Here is a 19173-nt window from a genome sequence, read left to right as displayed (position 1 = left end):
CAAATACTGACTCCGCCCACCTCTGATTCGCAGCACAAAAAGGCGCGATTGCAAAATTTTAATGCAGCACTTGAGTTGAGAGTTCCAGGAAAAGTTATTCGTATTTTTTTTTATTCACAAAAGGAGATTTAATTCTGAATATAATGATATTATAAATTAGAACTAAAAATTTGTAACAATTTTTTTTTATAAAATTTAAAATTAAAACTCTATTTGCTAAAACAATAATGTTTCCCAGACGCTTAAACACCTTACACTTGAGAAAAGATTTATTTCTCGTTGCTCGTTGCGAAAATTAGATTTAAATTTAATTGTTAATTTAATTATTGATTGCGTCCGCGCAAGAGTCTATTTCATTTTCCAAAGGAGGCAGGAGCAGGCAAGAGCTCCGTCGCCTCCATTCGCAGCGCCGTCCTTTACTGCCATCTGCTGGCGATCGCCGGAAGCTTTTCCACAAATCGACACGCTCTGTTGCATTCCATTCTGCAACTGCAACATCAAACGTGTTCAGACGTGCAGAGCGGTAAAATTTGGAGATTGGAATTCCAAAGTCCGAAGGGAGATTTCCAGCTGTGGCGTTCCCTTTGCTTTTATTTTTGCCGCTCATTCATCATTTCCTATGGAATGGTGGCTTGCAATTTGCTCACAACGCATTGAATGATTAAAATACGCATTTGTTTACAGACCTTTGAAGGTAAGTGCTTAATTACAACGTAAATAAGATCATCTTTTTCATAATAAATCACCTTAATTCATCCAGCTATGGCGTGTTTACGAGAGGAGTACCTGAATCTGTGTGAACAGCTCAACATTGAGCCAGAGCCGAGTGTCAAGAAAGCTCTAAAAGTTGCCAAGTAAGCTAAAAATTAATTTAAAAATACATAAATTTTCTTCTTATTCAGTTATGTATCATTAAAAATTAAACTGCATAACAGACAAATAAAATACGTTTATGGTGCATTGAAATCAAAACTGTTTCACTTCATGTTAAGATTGAAATGTGTAATTAAATAATTTCAGTGTGTCTGGATGTCTTTCACTGAAAGGCGACACCAGTGCCATGTCAGTGATCACATGCCAAATCCTTGCCAAGATCATCGCAAACTCTCAGACCCTGTCCAAGCTGGACTTTTCCAACTGCATGCCTCCCCAGGGCGGATTTGCCGACTTGATGAACGGCGTCGAGAAGAACAAATCCGTCAGGGAACTGGACCTGAGCAGCAACAACCTCCAGGCAGGCGCCGCCCTGCAGCTCGCAAAGTACCTGAGACTGACCAGCAGTCTCGAAAGGTAACTTATTTTAATGATAATTAATCATGATTATTTAAATAAAATTATATTCTCAGGATTTTCCTGCAGTGGAATTCCCTGGGCCAGGGCAAAGATGCATTTGCAATTTTTTGTGAATCACTCGGAGCCAACCAAAGTCTGCAAGAGCTTGACCTGAGAAACAATAGCTTGACAGAAATGTCCACGGAAGACTTGGTCCGTGCCATCAAAGCCAACAAATCATTGAAAGCTATTGGTGAAAATATCAAATAAACTATTTTATTTTTAAATTTATAAGTTTGTTTAGACCTGAGATGGAATCAATTGGGTCCTGGTGAAGGCCGAGTTTTACTTCAGGCCATCCAAGATTCGCCTCGTTTGACTTGCATCCAGCTGGATGGAAATCTTTTCAATTCAGATTTGACTTTTGCAATTGGTAATTATTTTTCAATCACATTTTATGGCAAAATTTAAATATTTTCTTCTGCTCTCAAAGGATAAATTTAATTATTGAAAGCAGTGAGTTTTTAATTACAATTTGTCATTTAAAGTATTTTCTGTTTTATAATACATTTTTTTAGAAATGGCTGCTTCACACAATGCTGATATGATTCAGCTCGCGCAGGAATGGGAGGTTCGCTGCAATATTCTCACCAGACACACTTCTCAGCTTGAGAAGAGAGATGAAAAAAGAGCGTCTGGTGTGAGATATCTTTTGCAGCAACAGGGCCAAAAACTGAATGTCCTCAACAAGTATAATTTTTTCATGGTTTAAAAATTGTTTTTAATTCCAAATAATTCTCAGGGAGCAGAAGAATGAAATGATTAAGGTGGAGGAGCAGCTTTACGTGAATAGAAGGCGCTTGGACACGATGGAGTCCCTCGTACTGGACAAAGAAGAGCAAATAGAGACACTTCAAGAGATGAACAAGTCAATTCAAGAAGATAGAGAATTGGTACATTACTTCAATTAATTTTTTGATGAAATTGACACTGGAGGAGATGGTAGTGGAAATTGAGAGATCAGGCTTTTCCTCGCTGTGAAAATTGTTTAGTTCAAAAGGCATTAGTTTTTTACTAAAAACTATTTTCGTAACGAGGGAAAGCCCGATCTCCTTTATTTATTTACTTATTTAATTACTAAGATTATTTATTTTGATGAACTTTAAAATTAGGAGCGTACAGAATTGGCAGAGCAGTTGAACCTTCTGAGAGATCAATTGACGAGTGCTCAGAATTTGATTCACAATCTGAAATTGAAGATGCAAGAGCAAGAGGCGGAGACAAAAGGACTGCAACTGGAAAACTCTCACCTCAAAGATGGCATGATGTTGCACAACTCAAAGTGCGAGGGTAAGATTTCAATACTTCATTTACCAATAAATGATTTTTTTTTGTATGGCAGATGTGATCAAAGCTGCCGAGGAAAGGGCGATGTCTGCAATTAAAAACGCCAGGCAAGAGAAGGCGCATGCCGAGGAAGAAATCAAGAAAATGCAGAAAGGCTATGAGGAAAAGTTGAAAAAACTGGACGCTTTGAGGGAAGAAATGGAGAAGCGCAGCCAAGCTCAAAACCAAACCCACTTGGAGGCTCTCACTGCCATGAAAAGTCAACTCCAAGAGCGAGAGGTAAAAAAAAAATTAAAATAAGTTTTTGTTATATTAACTCTTCTAAAAATAAACCCAGGAAAAGAATATGGCATCTTGGAAATCTGAAAAGGCAGAACTCAAGTCGGCTTTAGAAAAGTGCAAATCGCACCTAGATTCGTTGCAAAAAGTTCTCCAAACCAAAACTGACGATTTGGGAAAATGTCAAGTCACCATTGCTGAACTGAAACAGGTTTGTACATTTTACTAAAATTACTTAAAAGCTGAGATTTTAAAATAAAATGTAATAATTTAGGTTGTGGCCAAAGAACAAGAGAAGAATGAAATCTTGAACAGAAAATTGGAAGATGCAGCGAGGCAAAGGGAGGAAGCCGAAAGCCTCAAATCCCAAATTTCTTCCATCCAATCTGAACTTACTTCCCTGAGAAATGAAAAAGATTCTCAGATCAAGCAGCTTGCCGAGCTCGTGGCCACCCAAGAAAAGCACTTTGCAGACTTGAGGTAAAAATATTTAACTTTGTTTAACAAAAATTATTTTATTAATTAATTTAAATATATAATGCAGATTTGGTGAAGCTGAAAGGACTGGAATTCTGTGCTCGGCAGTCAGCCAGTACATTGCCAAAGTCGGTGCTTCCGTCGGAACCTCCGAGCACTGATTTATCTTTTTTTGCAGCAAAGGTAGGACGATTAGTCTTTTTATATCTGTATTACAAGAAAATTAAAAAAAGTGAATATTTAGAAATAAAAATAACTTTTAAATTTAAAACAAGTATATTTACGAGAGCCGAACATAACATTTAAGGATCTTTATTTTAAAAGATGTAATTTTATTATGCAGATATGCGGACGTGTTTTGTGAAAGTCTTCAGGGAAGTGATACATCATTTTTCAATTTGTTTGCTTCACAATGCTATCTCTTGACACCGTAGACACGGGAGGGCGGGGTTTTCGAGACTTAAACAGTGAGAAACCATTTGTTATTCGGGATTCCTAGGAAGCCGACCTAATGTAAATTATTTTCCTGGAAAAGTTTGTGGCGCGCGATAATGCGATAACAAAAGCGCTCCGTAAACTTCCAGGGATTATCTTCTGTTGTGTGTTGGCGCCGCCTGCAGCTTAATGAAACTGTCAGCTGCGCACAAAACGAAAAGAAGAAGAAAAAAATATGCGTTAGATTGTTTCAATACCTGGAATAATGTGCACAGAGAGACGGTGAAGTTGCAAAGCAAAGAGTTAAATAATCAACTTGTAATTAATTCATAGAAAGCCAACTGATATTTTAACATTTGTCCAGTGCAGCCCTTTATTTTGCTGACAAAAAAGTTCTGAACGCAATTACTGCACAAAATCCTTACTTAGAATTGTTATTGTTTTATTTTCTTTAATATAAAGTTGAAGTAATTTTGAATGCGCTTGTTTCCGGGCGTTGTTTTGAAAGAGTTATAACGACCGCGACCTATTTTATCTGAGTAATTACTTTTGTGTTCTTATTTTTTCCCTCCAACAACCCTTTTTTTGAATTTTTTCATCACATTTATATACTCAAATTTTAACCAATAATTAAAATAAATCTCAAAATTCATTGATTCTGCTTGGTTGAAAATGTAATTCTGCAGTTTTTGAATAAAAAAACCTTTTAATCAATATTTTCACTTAATTAACCGCTTTTTTTAATTATAAGATAAGATAGTTCAGTTTCCTGAAACTTTTAAATTTTTACCAGATAGTGCAATCAAAACTCTCGGAAACTGTAATCAGAGGGGTGCAATTTTCTTCCACGTATGTGTACGCGAAGCTATAATAATTTAAATTCCTTTTGGTAATTTGTCTTGCGAAAGCGCGCACAGAATGATTTTGAAAGTTAATTGCATTGTTATCAGTTGTGCGCGCGTTATTTGATAAACGACACTTCCCAGAAAGCGACGGCCAGGTTAGCTACCAACAAAAATATTGCACCAATTTACCCGTCAAAAGCAGTGCACACACAAAATGCAGCGCCTATAAAAGGCAGCATAAAAAGTCTTATCATTGCGAGCAAATGTGCGTCAATTTTTCACGATCGTGCGTATTTTTCAATTTTACGCTAAGCAAATAAATAAACTATTTAATGATTCAGGCACACGCAGATTGGGATATCTTTTTTGGTGGGTTTATAAAATTGGAGGGAAACATTTTAATTATTATTGCACTCAGTTAATTTACGTCATTATATATAGGTTTTGCAATACATTTTGAACAATTCAAACGTCCATAAAATTCATTTGACTAAAAATGGTCTGAAAAGAAATCAATATAATTATATGTTAACACTCCCAAGGTTAATTTCATAAAATTGAAACTGGGCTCCTTGATGGCTGCGCATAAAGAAAAATAAAGGAACAAATATAACCCTGGTGCTTTAAAAACCTATAAAAGTGTTTTTATTGTTCATGTTAAAGAGGGTGGAATTAAAAATAGATCTCTAAATTGGGATTTTTTTAGTTTTTAAACTACCACAGCAGACTGTACGTCATTCTTTTGGGGGTCATTTTAATTCCTTTCATTTTTTTCTCTTTTCAAAGAGGAGCCCGATTTAATTCAATTGTTCAAGAAATTGATTATCTTGATTATTAATTCAACATAATAACAAGTTATTCATTTGGAGTTTTCTTTTATAGAATCACTTAGAAATGCTCACATATATTATAAAAAATATTCAGAAAATATTTTTTTAATTATATTTTAAAAACTCTAACTTTAACCGTTTGTGTTCCATTAATGGAAGTGAAGAGAACAAGCTTTTCTTGGTTTTAAAATTTTTTATTCAAAAATTAAACGGCTTTTTTAGTTCATGAAAATGAAAAATACAAAAATCTGCAAAATTGAAAAATAGCGTGGTTTAAGTTAAAAATAATACTGCTTTTTTTTCTTAATATCTTAAAAATTCCCAGTGGAAATAATAAAAAACTTTTAAAATCGTTTTCCAAAATAATTTGATGAGACGAATTGGATTTTTTTTCTCTTATAGTTGAATAATTTTACATTCTATATAAGTAAAAAAATAAACGCTATCAATCTGTTTCTTCTTGACTTGTTGGTTAGTGTCATCTCCGTTCTTCTCTCTCATGCCAACAGTGTGCTTAATCAAGCCGAAAATTGAAGGGGGCAAAAACGACGATCTCGACTCGTTACCCAGAAAACCTCTCGTTTCAACCCCAAATTAGCTTTTCCACCGAGTTCCGAGTAAAGCAGCTCTCGGCTGACAAAGCTGCTGGGCTCAGGTTTCCGAGCCCTCTGTTGGTCGCTTCTCCGAATCTGAAACTGCTGACTTGTGTCCCCTCGGCCGCCGCCGCCGCGGCTTTAATGACACCACGTTCCTTGTATTATAACACCTTTGTTTTGCTTCCTGGGATTGACTTTTTTCTCTTAATCTATCAGTCGGATCGTGCCGAGTCATGACTTGCGCGCCCAGTGGAAAAAAAAAGACGAACGACGATCAATCAGTCGCATTTAATTTTACTGAAAGGACGCTTTAATTGTACCTAGAAATCACACACCCAATGTATATCATATGCGCCGAAGGGGCGGCGCTCTGCATTTTATTTTGAAGCGCGATGCGGTGTGGTGCAGTGCGCGGTGCGCAATTAATTTCCTCCTTTTTGTTTTGCTTCCCAGAAAAGCCGCTGCACCTGTGATGGAAACGATCACATTCATTGTCCAGCCGCGTCACTATTTTGCGCCGAGCTTTCATGATGGGCACCAATTTTCAATATATTATTGGCTGATGATTGTACACTATTTTTGGCGTCCATTGTCTATACGTATGAATAATAATTGGCCATGATGTGTTCCATTGATGGAAAAAATCTAATTGTAAACGAATTTCCTGGAAAAAAATACTCCAAAAAAACAATGCTGAACCCATTGTCATCTACATACAAAAAAATGATGATGAAATAATTATTGTTAGAAAAATGACATTTTTAATTACATATCTTGCTTGAACCTGCGACCTGCGTCATAATTTAATTAGGACAGGTAAAATAAATCGAAAAATTAAAGATTCATTGAATTTTTTCATAATTACAAAAATTTACTAAAATATTTCCAACACGTTTTATGCTCTTATTCTAAAATACAAATAATATGTATTTCTAATAACAAATCTTCATTTGTTTTGATTGAGAACAAATATTGATCTGAAATAATTATTTTCTTAACAGAATAAATAATTAAATTATGAAAATAAATGATAAGGAATTATAATTCTTTGAATGTTTAGAGCATTTTATATTTTCAAATATAAAAGAAACGTTTTAAAAAAATTATTCACAAAACTGATGCGATGCAACAGTATAATATTTAAATGAAACCCGTTTGTTCCGGAAAACGTGCGGTTCCTTAAAATTCGGAGAACTCTGGTTAGTTGACTGTGGATGCTAAAACACACAGTCGCTGAGCAAATGTTTATTTTCCCTTTGCCGCCGCTTCTTTCGCTATTTCACGGGAATCGAGGAAGTCAACGCTTCCGCCACGACGACTTTTCCACTTAACAGGCGGAGTCGAGAGTTCCGAATAAAAGTCAAGTGCAGTGTGATTTTGTCATTCAGCAAAAAGAGAGCTTTTTGACGCTCGCTTGATGAACACGATAAAATATATGTGGCGTGCAGCATCTGTGGCTTCGTCGGCTGCACTTGATAAAGTCAAGTGGCGTGTAATTTGGTTAAGAGGAACAATTGCAATTAAAAACTGTAAAATTGCAATTAAAAATTGTCAATTATTAAATTCAAATCTTACTGGGTAGAGAAAAGTATCATCATTTGCTGGGTCAAATAGTTTTAAAAGTTACTTGTTTCAGTTGTTTAAAGTAAAATTAATCATAATTAAAAGAAAAAAAATTTATTATAAACAGTAAATTAATTGTTATTAATATTTATCTTTTTAATTATTAGGTCATTATTTTAATTCGTAGCTAATTTTACCATTTTATTTCAAACTTGTTAAAAATTTCTTAATAGTAACTTAATTAAATAAATTTTATTATTAAATAATCGGTCTACAGATCAAACTATTCTTTCTTTTCGGACAGATTTAAAGTCCTATAAATTTTTCATAATTTTGAACATTTTTGTTTAATATTCCTCGTCATGCATCTATACTTTGATTCAGTTGAAATAAGATTGTGAAAAACCATTAATACACCCAAGCATATCTTTATTTGCAGTCCTTGGAAATGTTCTCAGTTTTTTTTTCCACCAAGCAGATTTGTTTTCTGGGAATAAGTTCAATCAGCGGAATTCTAAGTGCTCGTTCCCAATTATTATTCGATTGAATGACATTGTTTGTCCATATGGATTTTCTCTTATATACGTTCTGTGTGTGATGCAAGAATAATCTGAGAAAGAAAATTATTCCGCATTGGAAACGGAGAATTTCCAGCGAAAAGCTCTACGCTCCGGCGCATACTTATATAATTTCTTTGTAATCGCAGCACAAATAAAAATGTAGATCGCTCTCTCGTCATATATGCACAGAGAATACAATTGCTAGCTGAAAGGGTCGATTGAAAGTCGCGAAATGGATCTCACGATTTCCCATTTCTTTTAATTCGACCTCCGTGCAGAATGAAATCACCAAGAGTATATTTTATCTCTGAAAAGTCATGCCTCTCCGAAAGTCGCCTGCTTCTCAAGTAGCCTCTCCTCGGCGCACGTTTTTATTCAAAAGAGAGATATTATTATGGCATTTCCTTTCAGCGTATAATCGGCTTCTTCTTCTTCTTCTTTTGTTGCACAAGGAAATTTTACGAGCGTCCAAACCAATCGCGCGAGCCACGTGTTGCCAATAAAAAGCAGATTTGACTGTGCTGATGAATGCCGACGGTAATTTAATCGTATGCAAATTTTCACTTATCTCAATCGGCAGGCAATCAGTTATGCTTTAGTTGTCGTCAAAAGTCGTAACAATTTATTTATATTTCATTTTCTTGGGTGGAAATTTACGTTTGGAGTTTTATTTTATTGACTGCGGATTGTATGAGCAGAATTTTTTATGCATACCCATGAGCAATTATTTTGCTAGCTACTCACGTGAAAGGTTTATTTAAGGAGGAAAAAAATTTTGTTGCTTTTGAATTTTATCTTGTTTCCTTCTTTGAATTCATGATTTAAATATTCAAGCTGAATCCTCTCTACCAGTTGAATATTAATTTCATATAAACTGTTTGCATAGTTCTTTTTTTGATCAACTACAAATTGTAATTTATTAAAATTAAATGACTTGTTTCATTACCTATTAGCAAAAAAAAATATTTAAAATATTTTATAGAGCATAAATTTTGAGGGAATAATGGTGAATAAATTAAATGGCGTATTTTAGGCATTATTTTTATCAGATCAATATAAAATTTCTTGCTTTTAGTTATAACTTCTAAAAATGGCAATTAGGGCAATTAATTATGATCAAAAATACAAAATATAAAAACAATAATAAAAGGTTATTTTTATGATTACAATATAAAAGTTTTCATTAAAAATTAATTTATAATATTTCAGTAAATTTTATATTTTAATTAATTAGATTTTAAATAATGTTTAATAAACTATTATAATAACCAAGTTTCAAATTTATAAATTAATAATGACTAGAAGCAATTGAAATTTTATATATATTAATAACCACCAAATTTTAAAAGTCGATCTGAGTGAAATTTCAATTTTAATCCATTACCTGTAAATAATGCTTCTATACCCATTGATTGAGATCAATGTTAATTTTAAGTAATTTTAAATTTAAAAAAAATTGGCACTTCTTTGAAATTTGAGCCACAAATTATTAAATTGTTTTCTAATGGAAGTGTAAAACCTCTAGCAATAAAAAAAAATTTGTTTTTCTCCCTGTTTTTATTTTTCTTCATTCGTACTGCTCTTTTCAAGCGAGCTTGTGAATTCCACGAACATTGAAATAACACGTCTAGAGAAGAAAACAACCCTCCTCATGAGTGTGTTCGTTCATTGGACTAAAAAGCAGTCGTGTCCCAAGTTGATGCAACACCTTTATGGAGGGTCGTCAGCCTATATGCACACGCGTCTGAAAAGGGACAAAAATACCCATGCATGCGACCCCCGCCGCGTTTTATCCCCGGCCGAATGCACTTCACACTTTTCAGAGAGGGAAGAAGGACAAAAGCAACGGTGCAAACATCTCTCTCTTCCATTCCTGGAATTCACTCAGCGCATTTGAAACAGTTCGGGGGATGGAAAAGAACTCGATTCTAGAAAAAGTACTTAATCCGCTTTCGCGATTTCGTTCACGCCGCTTGAACGCATTGTTGCTCGTAGGCGCTGATCCCATTCAAAAAATACGGCACAAACACCCTTTCTCTCCGCTTCCTAGAAAAGAGCTTCGCAGGCGAGTGCGTGTGCGAAATGTGTTATTATTATATGTTCGCATAGAGAATCATGACTTTTGTTTTACTACATCCCAATCTGCTCTCGCCACCACCGTTTTTTTCTATTCTTTGTTCAAAAGAAAAAAAAATGATAAAACCTTCTTCTGTGAATAGTGATTTGGCAGATGATGATCCACTTCCATATTCAAATATATTCCTGGAATCGCCCATTTTTCACGGCGCAGATTTGATGTTTGTGCCATTATATATCGCAACAATTTTTTATTTTGTATTCCAACAAAAAGCTCATTTGCATAATGCTGTGAGAGAGCTACTTGGAAACGGCGAATTAATGTTTTGTAGAGCAGCTTCTATTCTCTCTGGTTCGCGGAAATCTCCTTCATGGAGAGTTACAAAAATGATATAAAATTAAAACTTAATAATCCTTTCACACTCCAAATAAAACATAAAAAGCATACTTTGTGTGAATGTGTGCTTGGAATAAAAGTCTATAACGGTCCTACTTTTTTACAACGTTATAAATTTTGGAAACATATACTTTTTATTTTATTTCAGAGGGATTAAATTTCTGCACTTAATTTTTAAGTAGAGATTCAGATTCCCGGTTTTAAATCAATCTGCTGCGTCCTGGAATTGTGTTACCGTCGGCGCGATTGATGGCTCTTAAATTGCAGCACGTTCTGCGGAAAATGCCGCTATATTAGAAAATTGGCCTCGATTTTGGCACGACAACCAAAATTGCTCGAATACGTCAGAACTAATTTTAGAAAACAATTGAGCTGAAGAAAAAACGCAGTCAAAACGGTCGCGCGGTCCTTTTTCAAAGCCCGTGGGAGAAACCGTCTGTGTGTTTAATAATTTCTGCTGAATCCTTTCGGCAAATTTTGCAATTATTATGATTTGCCTTTTTTTTTTCAAAGCTGCTTCGCTCGGAAGAATTTCCAGCACCAACAACTAGATCATTATTCGCTCTCTCCATGCTTACTTAGGGGTTAATTGTTCTGCGCATTCCTGGTAATAATAATAATTGCAATTATCTTTACCCACTGTGTATGACTGCTTTGGAAATTACAGCAACAGCGAAAGAAAGAAAAAAATGAATTACCTTGTTTGAGATAAACTGATTCTCCTTACTGACATTTTACAAGTGGAGAAACCACATAGCATAATCTAAATATACTTAAATGTTATCATTTATTATCCTTTTTTCCAGTGGGCCGGCATAAGATTTAGCTGCGCACAATTACCCACAATATGGCCGCTCCCTGAGAGGCGCGAAACATTTGAGTTGGGTGAATGCACGTGTTTTTCCATTGCGACAATAATAACCCATGATAACAATTAATCATACCTTTAAATCTGACCAAAACAATGACTTTTGTTGTGCTAATCATGCTTCCCATCATGTGTTGTTGTTTTTGATTGATACTTCATAATACTGCATTTAGGTGGCACATGCGTCAATGCTCACACAGCTGTCGTTTTGTTTGAAAAAAGCGCACCAACAAACCCGGGCCATAGCAAAAAACATGCTAAAAATTAATTAGTCTCATTTTTGTGATCATAAAGCAATGCAGGCATCAATTTCATCTAAGTTAAATATTTTTTTAATATCTGTTTCCCTTTGTTGGACAATAGAACAAAAAGAGACAGATTTTTGTCACTCGGTCAAGCGTAAAACATGTCTCGGCGGCCAAGCTTTTGCCCAACAAACCTTTTTGTTTGCTAGTCAGTTTGATCAAAATAATAAAAATCAGCGTCTTTTTTAAATTACGTTCAATATTAATTGACTTAATGTAAATAATTGTAATAACTTGTGGGTTAAGTATCATAATTTTCGGGAAAAATTCATCTATCGACCTTCTTCTCGTCCAAAATTTGGGGAACCTTTTTGTTATTAAATTGTAATTGAATGGGAACTACTATACCCTCTGTTTTAATTTAAATGAGTGAAGTTCAATAATCAAAAATATTAAATCTCAGTAGGAATGCCTTCTTTTTTTAAAAATTTTTTGCGGTACAAATTATGATTTTTAAATTTTATTTTTATATAAATTGTTCCACTTCTTAATCTTCTAAAACTGAATTATCCATATTAATTTATGATAAAATCTAGAAATCCCATATCCCATTATCCTTTTGAAGACAAGATCTGGAGACAAATTCATCCTGAGACATCTGAATTTGAAAAAATAATTTGAATTTTAAATATAACATATTACCAAATTTTTATTTCAATACACAAAAACATACAATTTAATTAGTGAATAGGCCAAAATATTTTCAGTAAGTTTCGATGACCAAGTGCACCAGATAATTTCCATAAAATTAAGGCTGCAACTTCCTCTTTGGGTTTAAAAAATCAGATTAGTTCCTTGGGTTGGGTTGACAATTGAGGATTCTGTAATGAAAAATTTATTTTTTAAGATTTAATGTTACACAAGATTTATATTTGAAATTTAACCTTTTTCATATTCTGAAGGAGACTGAAATCCTGAAATCTTGTCATAATTTGTGGTCTGGAAGAGTGCCTCGAAGCCGTCGCGCAGCGCCTCCACCTCCACCGGTTTAGCAATGTCCTCAACCAGGAACCAGTTTGTTTTGTGATAACTTGGTTATCAAAAACTTTATTACTGAAAAAATTCAGATATTGTTAAAATTATTGATTATAACAAGCTGCCACAGATTTGAAAAGGCTCAAACCTATGAAATGCAGATGAGACATGGGGTGGGTCCAAATATCAGAGAAACGATTCTAGAAACGATTCTTGAGAAACGTTTCTCGAGAAAAGATTCTCGAGAAACGTTTCTCGAGAAACGTTTCTCGAGAAACGTTTCTAGAAATGATTCTCAAGAAACGATTCTTTAAAGCGGCTAATTCCGGCAAACAGCGAATTTGGCGGGCAGATTTATGAAAGAAATTAATTTCAAACCTTGCAATTGTCAATTCAATTAAATCGCTTTTAATAATAGCTCAGCTCAGGTGGCAGAACTGCGCTAGCTGCTGTGGCTCAAGGAGTTCAAGGAGCTGTGATAGAGCTGTCAGCTGCTTGAATGAAAGGGAGAGGGGTGTGGCTTATGTTTTTTCTTTACGCATAATTGTTATTGATGTTATTTTGTTTTTTGCTTTTTATTCGAAGGTGAAGCGTGCGTGCAGAATTATATGAACAAGGGAAAATATTTTTTTTTTTAAAATGGCAACCTCTGACTCGGAGTCAAATGTTTCAAGCAGTTCAGGCACCCAAAAATATTTCGACAGTTCAGATGCACCGTCGGACAGTGAAAAAGTATATTTGTATGTGTTGGAAATATATAATTCTGAAAATATCACATTTGAGTGTCGAGTAAAAATTTACGAGCATTTTTACATTTATATTTCAGACCACGGCTGGATATTTGTAAATTACCTGAAAGGAAGTTGATAAAAAATTTGCGCTTCGGCCGAGCCAAATTGCGGTATATAGCCAGTTTAGTTAAAGATGACCTGCGTCCAAAACGAAACACAAATTTCGCCCTTAATCTGGAACAAAGGGTGTGTGTTTGCCTTCGTATCCTAACCAGTGGAAGCTTCCAAGATGTGGTGGGTGATGCTTACGGTAAAACCGAGAGAAATAAAATTGAAATTAATCGTTTCTTATTTTATCTTTTTGCCATTCTTTAAAAGGTTGCTCAAAGCAATCGGTATCTAATTATTTTGAAAGATTTTTGGATGCTATGTTACGCCATGTCCATGAAATAATTCGGTTTCCCTTGGATGACTACGAGTGGTTGCATGAGCAATCAGGTGCCTTCGAGTACCGAGGAGGACAAAAAGGTCTGTTCGGATGTATTGGCGCTGTAGACGGAACTCATGTGTATATCATCAAGCCAAATGAAGATGGAGATTGCTATTATTCAAAAGGAGGAAAGAAGACTTCAATGAATATTCAAGTAGGGAGAGATAATTGAGGAAACAACAAAAAATATTTTACACTGGTGGAAATTTCAACTATTATTTATCTCCTCTTCAGATCACCTCTGGGCATGACCAAAGAATTTTGGATGTATGTGCCAGAAATCCTGGAGGGAATCATGATTCATTTGTTTTTAAGACAAGTGGCTTGTTTGACAGACTAGAGGCAGCTGCTGAGGACCGAAAATGGTCTTTTTATGTCATAGGCATGTGAGCTGTATTAGTAATATTGTAATTGTAATGGTATATATTAGGTGACAAAGGCTATGCTACAAGTAAACTACTGGTCTCGCCTCTCCGCCAACCCTCTAATCCCAGGGAAAGTTCATTCAACGAGTCGTTAACGAAAATGCGTATTGTAGTCGAGCAAGCTATTGGAGGTGTCAAGCAAAAATTTAGGGCCATGCACAACACTGGTGGGACTTTGTGTTATAGTCCCGAAAAGGTCTCCAAAATTGCTGTTGTAGCATGTATGCTTCATAATATCAGACAGTTGTAAGATGATATTTTACATATAATTTGTAAGACAAGTTCTTATAATATTTATTTTTATTTAATTTAGTGATGAATATGGCAAAAACAACGAAGAGACTGATGACAGTAGTGACTCTGAGGTTGAAAATTCTGATTCAGAGAGTAATAGTGAAACATCTGATGATGAGGATGGTATTAGTTTTAGGCAAAGTCTAATCGACGGAATGCACTAAGTGCCCCTGCTCACATTCAATTTATAAAACCACTACATGACATAAAAAATGTACAAAATATAAATAAATTTTGAAAATTTCAGTCCATCAGCCATTATTTATTCAACTTTGATAAAAGTCATGGAAACGTATGCAACTGGCTTAGCACATTGGAGCTGCCAGTTGCATAAAATACATTTTGTAAATAAAATTTTTATCCCTTCAAGTACCTCTTTCTAGTACTTCTCTAACTTAAAGTAGTCACAGCAATATAAACGACGAGATCACTGGTTAGCACGTGGGTTGATGAAAACCTTATTGCCTCGCATAAGTGCCATATTAATTTCCATAACGTCAGCCTCAAGCAAGTAGCTTTTATTAAACTCTTTAAATTCTGAAAAAAAAGCTAAAATTAGCAACTTGAAAACTTTCATATATGGTTCCATACCTCCAGAATGGCGATTTGGTACATAAGCATTATCAAGGTCCTTGCCCCTTGAAAGGTCACTCCCTTCATTTATGATAGCAGCGTTATCTAAAATTAAAAAATTTCTCTATAATTATTGAATACATATATCAATTGCTAACCTTCTCTACTCAATTCCAAAAATGGGATAGTAGATAATTTTTGCAACTCTTTTTCTCCAGCTGCCTGAGGTGCTGCCTGATCTAAAAATAAAATCGTGCTCAGTATATTAATTTCCATCTCAATTTGAACCCAGTAAACATTTTCTTCAAACTAAATGCATCATATCATGTATTTAATTTAGGAATCCACAATAATATATCTACCTTCTGTGGCATATAATAAGCGCTCAGTTTCCGATTCGTATGAGCTCGTTCTCGTTGTATGAGGGTTGTCTAGTAGAGGCAATGCTGTCGATTTAGGAACATATCGACAGTAAGAGTCGTACCTCATTTTTTCAACTAGTCGAGATTTCTCGGATGTGCGTGAAGTGCTCGGTTTGTTCAGGTCAAAATTTGTTGGGGGAGAACCTAAAATGTGTTTGACATTAATTATTATAAAAGCAATTGATTTTTTTACTACCTGGACTCATTAATGGTGGTGTTGGTGATTTTCGACCATACTCGTCATACTCATACTGACTGGCACTTCTACCATTAGTAGCTAGTAGACAAAAGGTTTTTTTAATAACATTATAAAATTACGCCAATCATTAATTACCTTCCAAGTTGAGTTTTTGCATACTTTTATTATAGCCTTGTGATAGCTCATCCAAAAAGACTTCATCAGGGCTCTCTTTGTAAACACTCCGCGAGATTGAGCCACTTCTGGATTTAGGCCTTCCTGACGATGAGCTCCACCTTGAATTCGATCCACTTTGACTAAGTGTTCCTGAGATGGCAAGCCTATGTGACGTCGAAGAGGTTGAAGGCGATGGTGAACGGCGGCGGGAGTGTGAAGAACACCCATAGGGCGACTGTCGGCGTGTGCTGGTAGATCGGCCCGAGGTTGTCCGCCGCCGTGCGCTGGAAGTCGAGCGCCACCTCGAGGTCGAACGAGGCCTGGAGTTTGAGCGCCACCTGTTGGTCGAACGAGGCCTGGAGTTTGAGCGCCACCTGTTGGTCGAACGAGGCCTTGAGGTAGAGCGCCGCTTGGATGTCGAACGAGGCCTCGAGGTTGAGCGCCGCTTGGAGTTCGAACGAGGCCTGTAGGTCGAACGAGGCCTTGAGGTAGAGCGCCGCTTGGATGTCGAACGAGGCCTCGAGGTTGAGCGCCGCTTGGAGTTCGAACGAGGCCTGTAGGTCGAACGAGGCCTTGAGGTAGAGCGCCGCTTGGATGTCGAACGAGGCCTCGAGGTTGAGCGCCGCTTGGAGTTCGAACGAGGCCTGTAGGTCGAACGGTGGCTGCAGGTCGAACGGTGGCTGCAGGTCGAACAGAGGCTGGAGGTTGATTCGCTTTTGCTACTTGATGCAGAAATCTTCCTTGTTCGTTGAGTCAAACAGCTTTTTCCCTGGCCGCTTGATGATTTTGTTTTGGAAACAGATTTTGCTTTCATGAAGGTGGCTGTGAAATAGTTAAATGAGTAACATTATAATATATTGTTTCAATCTTTACAAGGAACACTAGTATCACATGTATTTCTTGCGCCTTTATACTGACAAGGTTTTATCAAAGGCAGTAGCAAGAGCCTTAACCCCCGGTCCAACAGCTTTCCACATCGCTCTTCAACCTTTTTTTCAACCTCTTCTGAGTTTCCTCCACCAGTTCGATTTGTAAGTTTTTCTCGGTGGCTCTCTAAAGGACAATAAATAATTAGTAAATATTTTATGTAATAACAGCAAGTATAATAATAATAATGTTTACCCTCCACTTTCATCTCACTTTTCAATTTGAAAAGTTTATTCTGGAGACTGCTTGCTGTTCTTACGTTGCCCGAGATTCTTGTCACTTTGGAAGCTATCTCGTCCCATTTCATGCTTCTTTTCTGGACAGCAGAAGGTGTCTTGATGTTGCAGTCTAGTAGGGACCTGTGGTCACTATAATTCGTTATCAGCACCTCCAGTTCTTTGACTGAATATGCCGTACCAGAACCTGACCGGCCTACAATGTAGCACAACATAATTAATAATTTCCAGGCAGCAATAAATTTTTCTTTTCTTTACCATCATTTGCACTAGCAGACTTGTAAATTTTCTTCTTTGGCGCATCATTGCTCGAAGATAATCGGCGGCGCCGTCTTTCTTCCTCTTTGTGTCGGTCTTTATGGCTGTTTTTAGCAGACGAGCCCATTTTGCTTGTTTATCAAAGAACTTCTGCTGACACGCCCCTCTTTTCATTCATTTCGCAGCAAATTCGGACCCAGCGCAGTGCTGCCACCTGAACGATTTATTGAATTTTGAATTGAAAATTGCAATGAAGGTATATACTAGAAAGGTTATTTTTAAAAAATCTGCACACCAAATTCGCTATTTGCCGGAATTAGCCGCTTCAGAGAATCGTTTCTTGAGAATCATTTCTAGAAACGTTTCTCGAGAAACGTTTCTCGAGAAACGTTTCTCGAGAATCTTTTCTCGAGAAACGTTTCACGAGAATCGTTTCTAGAATCATTTCTCTGATATTTGGACCCACCCATGGTACGGTCTTGTCGGGCTCGGGATTTCGGGAGGCTTGTCGATTCCAAAATAATCGGCGCGGCGTGACTTCTTGAGACACTGCAATTAAAAAATGACACAAAGTAAATATTCTTATAAAACATGATTGATTTCTAGTCCTACTGGCCATGCCAAAAAGTATTATGTAATAAAATTACTTAAATTTGCTGAGAGTTGTCAGCCAGCAGAGTCTTTAAAATTGATACGGACATACCTCTGCAACCAACGTTTGAAAGAAATTAAAAAAAAAATAAAACCAGAAAGGCAGGCAGCGGACAAACGGTTAAATATTTTAATAGCAATGAGTTTGACTTATCTGATTATTTATGTAGTTTGACTGTGTTCGTATTTCGTTCATCGATTTGGATCGCACTTGCGTTGCGTTCTTCATCTCATATCGGCCAAATACGGTAAATTTCATATTAAACCTGCACCCAGCCGCATCAAGCGTGACGTTAACTCGAGATAATACATTTCATCGGACTAAATTTTAATTTAAAAAATGTAAAAAATGAAATAACACCCAGAAAGCATGAGCTCGCATTTGATCTCGCGATGATCAAAACAAAGAATTGAGAGGCCGTCTCTGATTGGCTCTCTCTGGGAGCGGCCATCTTGATCGCCTGCGCGGCGGGAAACGAAAAATTTCTCCTTATGCTGGCCCACTGCTTTTTTCTATTTTAAAGTAGTAATTAAAATTCCCAGCATGTCCACACCTGAAGGCCGCCGCTTTGCAAACTAATAATTTTTCAAAATTACCAATGATTAATATGGATTAAATATTCTATATTTAAAGTTATTAAATACCAATTTCATAAAATTAAATTAATTAGATTAACATGAAATATTAAGTTAAGCTATATAAAATTTACGAATTTAAATTAAATAAAAATTAATATAAATCAGTAAAATTATTTATAGTTGTGAATCTACTTTTTATTATTAATTAAAATTAATCAGTAAAAATTATATATTACATAGAAATTCATTTACAAAACATCTAAAATAATTAAAGGGAAAAACTTAAAACATATTAACAAATCAAATAAGAATCGATTTTTTTCCTTTCATTAATTTCCTCTTTCGCTAATTTTTTTTTCGAATTTGGGTTGCGGGCCAAACACCAATTAAACAGCTTATCGTAATTT

The 19173-nt window shown here is 35.8% G+C and overlaps 3 protein-coding genes and 1 long non-coding RNA gene across 11 annotated transcripts in view; 2 read left to right on the top strand and 2 right to left on the bottom strand.

Annotated features, from left to right (window-relative positions):
• Positions 1 to 511: 511 nt before the first annotated feature.
• The window catches only part of LOC132194683 (leucine-rich repeat-containing protein 45-like), a 43700-nt gene continuing 25038 nt past the window's right edge, over positions 512 to 19173 (top strand). The window contains exons 1-13 of one of the 2 annotated variants that reach the window (XM_059616121.1): positions 512 to 694; positions 761 to 854; positions 1021 to 1290; positions 1347 to 1525; positions 1577 to 1705; positions 1851 to 2022; positions 2075 to 2225; positions 2445 to 2622; positions 2675 to 2898; positions 2957 to 3109; positions 3173 to 3378; positions 3443 to 3558; positions 3719 to 4351. In XM_059616121.1, coding sequence (XP_059472104.1) covers positions 658 to 694; positions 761 to 854; positions 1021 to 1290; positions 1347 to 1525; positions 1577 to 1705; positions 1851 to 2022; positions 2075 to 2225; positions 2445 to 2622; positions 2675 to 2898; positions 2957 to 3109; positions 3173 to 3378; positions 3443 to 3536 — 1887 coding nt within the window. In that variant the 5' untranslated portion in view covers positions 512 to 657 and the 3' untranslated portion in view covers positions 3537 to 3558; positions 3719 to 4351. Of the gene's footprint in view, positions 695 to 760; positions 855 to 1020; positions 1291 to 1346; positions 1526 to 1576; positions 1706 to 1850; positions 2023 to 2074; positions 2226 to 2444; positions 2623 to 2674; positions 2899 to 2956; positions 3110 to 3172; positions 3379 to 3442; positions 3559 to 3718; positions 4352 to 19173 lie in introns of those variants that run through there. The other variant, XM_059616120.1, reaches the window with a different exon arrangement.
• LOC132194759 (uncharacterized) lies at positions 12449 to 13340 on the bottom strand. 2 transcript variants are annotated; one of them, XR_009441579.1, is made up of 3 exons: positions 13204 to 13340; positions 12735 to 12903; positions 12449 to 12671 (listed from the first exon to the last, which is right to left on the bottom strand). It is a non-coding gene; the product is annotated as an uncharacterized LOC132194759 (long non-coding RNA). The 2 variants fall into 2 exon arrangements; XR_009441580.1 differs by lacking the exon at positions 13204 to 13340 and adding an exon at positions 12974 to 13179.
• Positions 13321 to 15035, top strand: LOC132194757 (putative nuclease HARBI1). 3 transcript variants are annotated; one of them, XM_059616243.1, is made up of 7 exons: positions 13321 to 13339; positions 13411 to 13565; positions 13652 to 13866; positions 13935 to 14200; positions 14281 to 14428; positions 14477 to 14717; positions 14785 to 15035. In XM_059616243.1, the coding sequence occupies exons 2-7, from the start codon at positions 13465 to 13467 to the stop codon at positions 14927 to 14929; spliced, it is 1116 nt and encodes a 371-aa protein (XP_059472226.1). In that variant the 5' UTR covers positions 13321 to 13339; positions 13411 to 13464; the 3' UTR covers positions 14930 to 15035. The 3 variants fall into 3 exon arrangements, with proteins under 3 accessions (XP_059472226.1, XP_059472225.1, XP_059472227.1); XM_059616242.1 differs by having other exon boundaries at positions 13339 to 13565; XM_059616244.1 differs by lacking the exon at positions 13321 to 13339 and having other exon boundaries at positions 13429 to 13557.
• On the bottom strand, positions 14794 to 18331 carry LOC132194756 (serine/arginine repetitive matrix protein 5-like). Of its 4 annotated transcripts, none has more exons than XM_059616238.1 (11): positions 18003 to 18330; positions 17801 to 17839; positions 17537 to 17750; positions 17238 to 17474; positions 16989 to 17168; positions 16095 to 16937; positions 15957 to 16037; positions 15701 to 15904; positions 15497 to 15577; positions 15357 to 15443; positions 14794 to 15302 (listed from the first exon to the last, which is right to left on the bottom strand). In XM_059616238.1, exons 3-11 carry the CDS (start codon positions 17661 to 17663, stop codon positions 15193 to 15195), a joined length of 1950 nt encoding a protein of 649 aa, XP_059472221.1. In that variant the 5' UTR covers positions 17664 to 17750; positions 17801 to 17839; positions 18003 to 18330; the 3' UTR covers positions 14794 to 15192. The 4 variants fall into 4 exon arrangements, with proteins under 4 accessions (XP_059472221.1, XP_059472222.1, XP_059472223.1 ...); XM_059616239.1 differs by lacking the exon at positions 17801 to 17839 and having other exon boundaries at positions 18003 to 18085; positions 18184 to 18329; XM_059616240.1 differs by lacking the exon at positions 17801 to 17839 and having other exon boundaries at positions 17034 to 17168; positions 18003 to 18331.

Source organism: Neocloeon triangulifer, unplaced genomic scaffold (genome assembly GCF_031216515.1).
Source record: "Neocloeon triangulifer isolate White Clay Creek 2 clone unplaced genomic scaffold, ASM3121651v1 ptg000008l, whole genome shotgun sequence".
Lineage (NCBI taxonomy): Eukaryota > Metazoa > Arthropoda > Insecta > Ephemeroptera > Baetidae > Neocloeon > Neocloeon triangulifer.
This window is presented reverse-complemented; position numbering and strand designations above follow the sequence as displayed.